The 10,539-nt window shown below is 34.0% G+C and overlaps 1 protein-coding gene across 2 annotated transcripts; it reads left to right on the plus strand.

Annotated features, from left to right (window-relative positions):
- The first annotated feature begins 693 nt into the window (after positions 1 to 693).
- Positions 694 to 9,983, plus strand: nmd (no mitochondrial derivative). Of its 2 annotated transcripts, none has more exons than XM_089631480.1 (7): positions 694 to 847; positions 925 to 1,147; positions 1,439 to 1,535; positions 2,778 to 2,922; positions 3,299 to 3,595; positions 5,741 to 6,009; positions 7,699 to 9,983. In XM_089631480.1, exons 2-7 carry the CDS (start codon positions 966 to 968, stop codon positions 7,864 to 7,866), a joined length of 1,158 nt encoding a protein of 385 aa, XP_089487606.1. In that variant the 5' UTR covers positions 694 to 847; positions 925 to 965; the 3' UTR covers positions 7,867 to 9,983. The 2 variants fall into 2 exon arrangements, with proteins under 2 accessions (XP_089487606.1, XP_089487613.1); XM_089631487.1 differs by having other exon boundaries at positions 944 to 1,147.
- The last annotated feature ends 556 nt before the right edge of the window (positions 9,984 to 10,539 follow it).

Below are 10,539 nucleotides of genomic sequence, written 5' to 3' on the forward strand. Positions count from 1 at the left end.
GGAAAGACCGAGTTGTTTGGAGATCCATTCTCTCTGCCCATATGGCGAAAGACGTAATGGTTAGTTAGTTAAAATCCATATTTTATAGCGAAATGTGCCTCAGTTGTAATTACATTTTTTAATTTTTACTAACTATAAAGTTTTCATATTTTTTCTTCCGATTTTATAAAATTATTTTTACCAGCTGAAGTGTCCGGTGGTGCCTGTTCTTTATTATGCACAACTTTGTACAATCTGTACATGGACGAACTCACTGAAACAATGCAGGAGTAGGCTGCCACATCGGAAGACAGTGTCTGAATAACGTCAGTTATGCGGACGACATAGCGTGACATAATCCTGATGGCACCATCTACAAGTGGACTGCGCATTTTTCTGAAAATCTGTGAAGAGTATGTTGAAGAAACAAATATGTTGTATGACCCCACTAAAACAGCTCTATTGGTCATAAGATGTGGGCACGGCCCGAAAAATATTCCTCCAGCTACCCAGCTCATAATGGTTTCTTTATGAGCTACCCTGAACGGTGTGAACTTGAAGATGACCGAAGGAAGTGAATACCTAGGACACATAATCACCAGTCGTTCGGTCACATTTCCATCCATCCATCATTCATCATATTTTCATCATTGTCTGTGGTATTCTCCTTTCCGTATTTTGAGTAATTTGTTTATGCTTCGAGTTCATTGCGTTTTTTGATGGTTTTTGGTATTGTCAAGTATCATCAAGTATTGTCGCCAATTGTCGCATTGCGATTTGCGAAAACGATATTCGATTGTTGCAAGAATTACATTTATTTCTGTCTCTTGTGATATTGTGATTATATTAATTTAGTTAGTGTGATTGGGTAAAATTTTTACATTGATCATTTCTTTTGACTCCGCTGACATTAGGAAAATCGAAAATTTTGAGGTGTTGAAAAAGATTTGACATTTATTTTCAGAAGCGATAACGTAGTAGTTGTCATGATGAGCCAAGTGAGCCAGGGTTCTGTTTTTCACCGAAATGAAATTTTTCAAGTGGTAATCCGAGTGTCTTTGCTGTCTGTCGCCACATATTTTACTTTGAAATGGCTGATGAATCACATGGACCCGACTAACAAAAATAAAAAGGATGCCAAAACGAGAGCCCGCGACACATTGACAAGGTAAATGTTAATGGTACAGTTTTCATGTCAAAGATCAAGAAGAAAGAATGTAAAAGGCTTACATAATTCGAACCACTTTCTTAGTAAATACAAAATTATTATGAAATGCATTACATTCCAGATCACGATTTAGTATTCTGTTTAGTCCGCCTCATTATTTTATAAATTAGGGGAAGCACAAAAAACGTACACAACCATGTATATTTTTTTGAGATTTCCTTCTGATGAATTCAAGTGAGGTTTATTTTACGATCGTAGATAATACTATTGGTGTTTGATTATTTTTTGCAGATTGGGCCTAAAAAAGCAGCACAATATTCAAATTGACAAACTGACTGATTATGAAATGATGATCGCTGCCCATTTGGTGGTGCCTGAGGAAATAACGGTATTTGCAACATATTTTACTACATATTAACCCTTCAGGTCTCTGGCATATTGACCGTTATATTTATTTTCATTCGATAGAGACGGATAGACGTTAGTTTTGGCCCTAACAATGACAAGTGTCTTTTGTGCGAGGGATGTTTTGGTTGTGAGTGATACAATTGGATTTCTCCATGAGTGTTGGGTGTCGAAGAGTGTTCAATAGAAGGTTAAAGATGATGTTGTTTATGGGTGTTAAAAATTAATTTCCTTATGTACGATTGTCTAACATACTTTAAATAGTGCATTGCTGTGATACCTAAATGGTTTTTTGAGGATGACCCTTAGTAATGATTTTTGAGCTTTTGCTAAGTGGTCCAAAACAGGTTTTGCTCACCCACCCCAGCCTAAGGATGCGTAGTCTAGTAGTGAGCGTCGTAAACGTGTTTCAGTTCTTTTTTATGTAGGATATCGCTAATTGGCATAAACATGTGCGTAAGCTTTCCAACCTTTGTGGTGTCTAGATCTATGTGTCCTCCTCGTCTCAGGTATTTGTCAATTATACTACCCAGATATTTTATACTGTTCACGAATTCTAATTTATAGCAATTACAGGTAGCTGAGTCAGAGCATTTATGTATAAAAATATTATATAGTTCCTTAAGTTGACCTGCATCCATTGCACTAAAATGTATGAATTTCTTTTTTTCCGAGTTGAGTCAACAGATTATAGTCTAACCAAAGTTTTAGCTGTTTTATACTGTCTTCTGCTTTGCAGTGTACATCATTCCAGGTTTTTCCTTCAAATATTAAGACAGTATCATCTGCAAATGTTGGAAAACATGCAGTTGCACAGATCATTTTAATAAATCCTGAACAAAACTAGTCCTAAGTTACTCCCTTGGGGTATACCAAATTCTACATGATCCTTGATGCAGCTATATCCCCCATAAAGATAATTGTCATACTGTCGCTTTTCTCTATTCAGGCCCATAGCATAAGCACATCGATAATATCGGTAATTTGTCAACTTTCCCGAGCACGACTGCAGATCGCCACAAAACGAACAAACAACAGCAACAGTTTACTTTGACTAAATATGCTTAACAATTAAATATCGATCAACTTTTATGGATTAGTGAAGCATTATTCCAATCTCTCAATTAAACCGTTTAAATAATTAACTTTTGGTGTTTGTTCATTGTCAAACATGAAAAAAGTCTTTGAAATTAGAAAATAATTTTGTGAATGATTAATAACACAGGTCAGTTGGAATGATATTGCCGGCTTGGATGACATAATTAAAGAACTCCAAGAAACTTTGATTCTTCCTATTCAAAAGAGGGATCTATTTGCTGATTCTATGCTCACCCAACCTCCTAAAGGAGTGCTGCTCCATGGACCCCCGGGTAATATTGTACCTTATTTATAACATTATACAACACAAGGGTTTTTACATATATTTGAAATACATTGTAATATTGTGCAACAGTAATCACATAACGAATTTGTTTAATGCAATTATTGTGTGGAACCCTGTGTAAGTGAGAAGAATAATACACATGTTTACATTAGTACTAATAATATTGTGCATATTTGTAATAAGCATTTACTTTGTGGCTCGTCATAATTTACAATAAAAGATATACATTTGTTTTAGACCCACTTTAAAGTGGTCTAAAACAAATGTATATCTTTTATTGTAAATAATATTGTGCCTTGTTATAGTTATTATCTACTTATTATCTTTCCCTGGCAACTACTAATCCTTTACTTCAATTGCAGGTGTGGGCAAAACGCTGATAGCCAAGGCTACAGCTAAGGAAGCCAAAACCCAGTTCATTAATCTGGATCTGTCTATCCTTACGGACAAGTGGTATGGAGAATCCCAGAAACTGACCGCTGCTGTATTCAGTTTGGCTGTCAAGTTGCAACCGTGCATCATTTTTATTGATGAAATAGACTCTTTCCTACGATCACGCAACCAACATGACCATGAAGCCACGGCCATGATGAAAGCCCAGTTCATGTCTCTATGGGATGGTCTCATAACAGATCCTAACTGCACCGTCATTGTTATGGGTAAAGTCATTTTATTTAATTATTTTTAAATTCTGTGTCAACTTGGCCGACAAAACAAAAATAATTTTTTCAATCAGGAGATTATAAAGCTAAATTTGTTTTTACATTCTGTTTCAAAATCGTGGCCATGTTGGATACTCCCTTTTTATGAGCATGGATCCTTCTACGAGCTTTCAAATCGGAATATTCGGAAAAAAGAATTGTCATTGAGATAGCACCATTTATTTTAAAAATTTGTATAATTGAAACCTCACCTCTAAAAGGGATCTAACCCTAAAAAACACATTATTGAGAAAAATTAAGAAAACTAATGGGTATGGTACTTACATCTACTATTTATTACCTCTATAAATTATATATTTGGTAATTATTTACCTACAACTACCGTTTTTAATACGCATTAAAAAAAACAAAATCATTTGAACTTAATGACAATAAAAAACAACTTTTTGCATTTACGATTTTGAAAAATATTGACATTTAATATTATTTATGTAAATAATAATTTACGAGAAAATGTGCCTTACGACACACCATTTTGACAGAACACCGATATGAACATCGTGCATAATTCGCGTTTGTAGGCAGTGTAGAAAACATGAAAGACATAATCGGCATAATAGACAATTATTCGAGATTGCTGGCCCGTTAATTATTAGGCGACCAAATTTGGACCCAAACATCATGAATTTGGTTTCTTAATATTTAAAGGGTTACTACGATTTTTTTTAAAAATAAAAAATTTTATTGTAGGTTAGAGGTTATTATAGGGTAGTTTAGGATAGGATAGGTTAGGTTATTATAGTGTAGTTTAGGATAGGATAGGTTAGGTTATGATAGGTTAGGTTGGGTTATTATAGGATAGGTTAGGTTAGGTTAGGATGGGTTATTATAGGTTAGGTTGGGTTATTATAGGTTAGGTTGGGTTATTATAGGTTAGGTTGGGTTATTATAGGTTAAGTTAGGATAGGTTAGGTTGGATTATTATAGGTTAGGTTAGGTTGAGTTATTATAGGTTGGGTTAGTATAGGTTTTTTTTTCTCATGTGGTCACATACATATTTTTTAACGCATTCTAGAAGTTTTTAGTTGAATTGCGCTTTTTCATACATTTCCCTTTTAACCTAAACTTTGTCCGAGTAATTTTTATTTCCGGCTTTAGATTGAACCACACAATGACTTATGGGTAATGTGCTTAGGAACATTGTTTCACAAGTTTTTATTATTTTGTGATCTCTTAAAAAATACGATTAACGGCTTAAGTACTACTATCAATAATTTTTGACCCGATATGTTCAATTCGTAGACTGCAGAACTAGCTTATGTGACATTGTTACTTAGGATAGTTCTGCATTAAAATAATGAACTCTTTCGACTTAAGATATTTCTGCACATGTCGTCAAAATCGATGGAAATATGGTCATTCCAGTTAAGATGTTTCGGCACAACAAAATCAATTGCATAAAGAACACAATAAAAGAATAAAAACGAAATTGACTTTAATGCGATTTAGGATAGTGACGATTTGCTGTCCTTCTATTCAAAAACGTTTCGTTTGCGTATTTTTGCGAAATTCGTAAAACCCCCACTCAAACGCGACGCCATATTGGATGTGTGTTAGATCCGAATTTCACTATAGAAATCTTTTAAATCTACACAACAAAAAAATATTGCTAACTGTCCAGAGATTGCAGTAGTATAAAGAAATCAAGCTTCTGAATCGTTTCCCATTATTATCTTATATTCAACAAAAGGACGGTTAGATCCCTTTTCGAGGCGAGGCTTTAATTCCTTATTGTAAATTTTTTTAAATATTAAATGTTTGCTGGTAGGAAGGTAGGTATTTAAGAATGTATAGTAAGTAGGAAATTTTGGTTTTGATTTATTGAATAAGAGAAAATTAGAAACATCCTTTTTAGGATGCCAGGTCTACTGTTCAAAGAACTACTAGTATGTAGTGAGACAAAAATTGTGGTTTCTCACATATTATAACCAAGATGACTGCATTTTAGAAACGTGCCAAAGAAATTGTTTTTATTAATTATAAATTTGCATTTAAAATGTGCGGAGTATTATTTGTTCAGTATTTCTCAACCGAATCCAACTGTAAATGATATAATATTTATTCTGTGTTTTGTGTACGTAGGTGCTACCAACCGGCCTCAAGATTTGGATAAGGCGATCCAACGGCGAATGCCTGCGACATTCCGCATTAACTTACCCGACCTCGCCCAGAGGAACAACATCCTAAAGCTGATCCTGCGCAATGAGCCCGTGGCCGCCGATGTGGACACCAAGCGCATCGCTGCCCAGACGGACAACCTGTCCGGCTCTGACCTCTTTGAACTGTGTCGGAATGCTTCGGTGTACAGAGTTAGGGATTACATGGCTCTAATCAAACACAGTCCGTTGCAAGTTAGTTTCAGTTTGTTTATTTTTTATAATCATAATTTCCTTTAATTCTCAAAAAAACAAAATAATTCAAAATTCAAAGACGGGTCAATTGCGTTAGCTTTTCATTAATATTATACACTTTTTAACTATTGACTACTCTAAATGGTTTCTCGTGGATGTTGCCAAATATTGAAAGATGTAATAGGGGAGACATATTACAAATAATTCTCTTATACAGTATGTATGGGATATGTGTGTTAAATTGAAAGGTCATTTATAGATATTTTGATGTACGCTCAGGTGAGGCCCCGAGTTACGTAGAAGCCTGGGCAGGTGATTACTGTAGTCAATAATATTCAGATGATTTGTATTTTTGTGTAAGGCCGTTTTTGTGAAAAATCATATCAAGGGTGATGGGTTAGGACTGTTAGGTATTACCAGCGCCTTGGCGACTTGACAAATTGGCGCCCGGAGCGGACTGCACCAATTGTACCCGCATAGGGCCGGCCCTGTATATGCTGATATTAATCTATATACATTTGTAGGTACCTACCTCATGAGTTCGAGAGTCAAATTACATTTAATATAGTAAATTGTTTCATGCGACAAGCGTGCAATATACAAAACCAACATATGTTTATCAAACCATCTATTTTAAACACATAATATTCATTGTGCTGTCTCCCTAACGGCAATGACCCAAGCTGTCTTCAGCACGCAAGAGCATTTTTACTAGATGACATGGCGCATAAAGAGACAGAAGATATCATAGTAGGAGATTTGTGCGTGGGAAAGGGAGCTTTCATTTGAGACAATAGATATTACTACTCTCCGCTACCGCTGTCCGCTATCTTGCGGTATATTTTCAAATAAATTAGAATAAGACCAGTTATTTTAATTTGTAAAATATATCATAATATTACGATTTATTGTCATCTTATAATTTTGGGGGTAATTGACTTATTGACCCGAGGGACAAGCCTCTGCTGGCGGGAACCTTTTTTTTTTTTTTTTTTATATTTTTAAAAGAAAGACAAACATTCCCAGGTTACGAATAACCTGACAATATTTGAAAATCTCCTACTACCACCACAGTAAGCTGAAAATGTTGCTTGTGTTGTGATGGGGGACTTAGCCAGCCGAGGAATTGAACACACTACGCCTGGGTGGGACCCAAACGCGATGTCAACTCGGCCACCGACCGGTCCTTATAAGCGGGTTTCACTAAATACAAGCAAAATTTTCACAAAAAATGGCGGTAGACCCAACTCCAAAATCCTTGTTTCTCAAAGAAGAAGGAGGTGGATCGTTCCGTTTTCTAATAGGTTTTTTAACATTTCATATTGTTTTTTTTTTTACTCTTCTATTGATATCTGATAATGATTAAAAATTGACACAATGCGCACATAAATTTTTTTACTAACCCTTGATGGCCCTCAGGAGACTGGAGATGGTCAAATATCTTCCATAAACGACTAGATATTTGCATAATTTCTAATTAATATTTGTTCAATTTTCTGTTTTTATTTTATGTATTCTTGTTTTGTTTTACTCTGAATAATTGTGGAATGTTTGGCACTGCACTTCCCCCTTCCCCATTATGGATAGTGGGGAATAAATGAAATTAATATGTCTCCGCTATTAGATCCAATATTATGTTAGTTGACTTTTAAATTATTTTAAAACATGATCTTATTGTTCTACTTACAGAATAAAGATGGTCCCTCAACTTCCACAAATTCCAATAGTGATGTAGAATCTGAAGACAAGTTTGATGAAGCCGTCCGCCCCATTACTATGGATGATTTATTATTATCCCTGAAGAAGTTCAAGGATTCTCACAATTTCAATCAGAATAGTAGGATTGATTTAGATTAAGGAAGCATAGCAAAATGCAGCATTCAATTTTCATAGGAAGTAGTGTCACTGTTATGGTATTCATTTCTAGAACAAAATGGTCTCAATGTTGCAAAAAATTTTGCTTGGCAATATAAGACAATATTCATTTGTTACGTTTAATGTCTGATAATATTTTACTCTCTATGACTTTGATCATGTGGTTATAGAAAATCTTTTATTAATTTTTCAAGTACACATTAAAATATTACATGTTGAAAGGTACACGAAATATAAGGTCTGGAACCAAACATTCTTTGTGTACAAAGTAGATGTATGTACAAATATAGACAGCTGTGTGTACAAATTGTAACAGAAAAATCTTTATCAGAGACAGCATAATATTATAATTCTTGTCTAGATCCTACGGTTGGGTGAATTCTATAAAATAAAAAAGGTAATTTTAAGAAAGAGTGATTTTTTCCTTATTTTTTTGGACAATTTTTTCTGACATGGACATAACACAATTAATTGTAAATGATGTGTGACTATGAACATTTTTTTTTTGTGAAAAAAGTATGTGACTCGTTCGCCACGTCTCAGTAAATTTTCTGAACAGAATATTTGTGGGTCCGGATGAACTGTTGCTGTGTTCACACCTCTCTCTGCGCCTATTCCTTTATGAACTCTCTTACAGAATGGATGTAAACACACATATTATTTTCGTAAATTATAATAAAGATATCTTGTTTCAAATGATGAGTAACAATTGAAATTCTATTATTATTTTGGTATGTCCAAATCATTGGTTATATATTATGGTGGTTTTTAATTATTGTCAAGAAATAAAAGATAGAGAATAAAGCCAATTATTATCAGAATGACAAAAAATGTGTTGTGAGAATGGGGCTTCACTGTATTTGGTTTAACTAGAATATTGAATTGCTTTAATTTATATTTTTAGCGCATTGCTGTGGCTTAGTTTGCCTATGCAGATAGAGAAAAAAATAGCGCATGTTGCTCATACGTCCAACAGATGGCGCTGTTTTTCAAAAAGCATTTTTTAACTGACACAGGTGACATCTATATAATATAGGTATATAAAAACACATGCGTATTCAAATGCAACATTGTGTCAAAATTTCAAAGCAATCTTATTTATATACATGGATACGTGCCTACTATATGGTTACTGAGATCCTTTTTTGGGTGACCGGGTATCTCATCAAAATGACAGTTCAACACACCTACAAAAAGTGAAAAGTGAAGTGTAAAGTCATGAAAAGTGATGAAACAAAAACTAGGTTACATAGGTATCTATTTAACCTAGTTTTTGTTTCATCAGTTTTAATGACTATATCATTTTTTAAAGGTGTGTTTAATTGACATTTTGATGAAATATCATGGAACCCCTTTTTTGTATTGCTAGAATACAAAATTTTGATTGTGGAAAATCTTCCGGTTCCTCCGTCACCATTGTTGATATTTTTGCTGTGAATATGAATGTACTATTTACCAATATTATGAATGTAGCAAGATTTCAAATGTGTTCAATTGGCTTTATCAATAATATTCTCGTATTTATCTTTTATTTTATTTCCACTATCCATTAATGAAATAATTGGTAATACTGATTATTACGTTAATATATTGGAAATAGTGTGACTAGGATAACGTTTTTTCTTAACAGACTTTTATTATGGATTAAAGTTATCTTTCTTGTCTTCGTCTAATGTTTAATGAAAACATTTAAAAGTAAGGTAACATTCCAATGTGGGACTTTTCTGCGCAGGGTCTTACAGTACTCGGTTTATGTCGATTCCTTACTGGTCTTAAAGGCTCATCTATTTATAATTTTACTTTGCCCCATCGAGTTGGCTATCTTGAGATGTTAAAGGTTTAAACCTGTGAATTTCCTGTGGGTTCAAGTTTCTCTTAAGAATTAAAATTAATTCAGCCTTGAAGAGTTTCTAAAGTATTGTTACTCGCATTGAAAATGGTTCTAGTAAATGTACTTAGTACTAATAAATGTTTTATTTAGATCTAAGACTTCACAAGCTATCCTAGAAACTAGAAAACTTCACCATAGCTAGTATTAAAACTCTGTGTAGCCGATTGGCTGTGTTATCTATTGTCTAGAAATAAAAAAAGTGTTTTAATTTTTGGTGTTCTTTTGTTTGACCTTACTGCCTTCCTAACCTCTTGGTGTATTTGTCCAATAATAATAGGAGGAAATACATATTATTCCTCCATGTATTGCTGAATACCCCGGAGTGCTTGCTTTCCATCCAGTTATAAACTACGATGACAGTGCTTCCTCGAGGTTTCTTTTGTATTCACGTAAGTAATTCTTTTTATAATGCTCTGGTCTATTTGTATCGTATTCAAAGATTTAAATGCAATGCAAGCATGATTTTGAAAAACTTGGCAATTACCAAATATTATTATGCTTGAGTGGACTACTCTGTAGGGGACGAAACTTCAATAAATAAGATTTGTTGAAGCCAACATGTAGACAATGCTAAACTTGATAGAGGCAGCACAGCGCTTCGTACTATGCCACAGTGTGATATTTTGGGAATCTAGCGGAACTTTATTATTACATCAAAAGTACACCACTTTTATTTTGTTTCATTGGGTTAGGTTACGTTAAAAAAATATATTTTAATTATATTGGAGTGGTTCCATTTATTTGACAATAAATAGAAAACTAAA

The sequence above is a fragment of the Hesperophylax consimilis genome, chromosome 1, assembly GCF_061612785.1.
Source record: "Hesperophylax consimilis isolate HC1 chromosome 1, BYU_Hcon_1.0, whole genome shotgun sequence".
In the NCBI taxonomy this organism is placed as follows: Eukaryota; Metazoa; Arthropoda; class Insecta; order Trichoptera; family Limnephilidae; genus Hesperophylax; species Hesperophylax consimilis.

What these genes read in the sequence shown, in the direction of transcription:
- nmd (XM_089631480.1), top strand. Translation starts at nt 966, where the DNA reads ATGATGAGCCAAGTGAGCCAGGGTTCTGTTTTTCACCGAAATGAAATT. An exon ending in GCTGCTCCATGGACCCCCGG is followed by an intron (nt 2,923 to 3,298) that starts GTAATATTGTAC and finishes CTTCAATTGCAG; the next exon opens with GTGTGGGCAAAACGCTGATA. An exon ending in TCAAACACAGTCCGTTGCAA is followed by an intron (nt 6,010 to 7,698) that starts GTTAGTTTCAGT and finishes TTCTACTTACAG; the next exon opens with AATAAAGATGGTCCCTCAAC.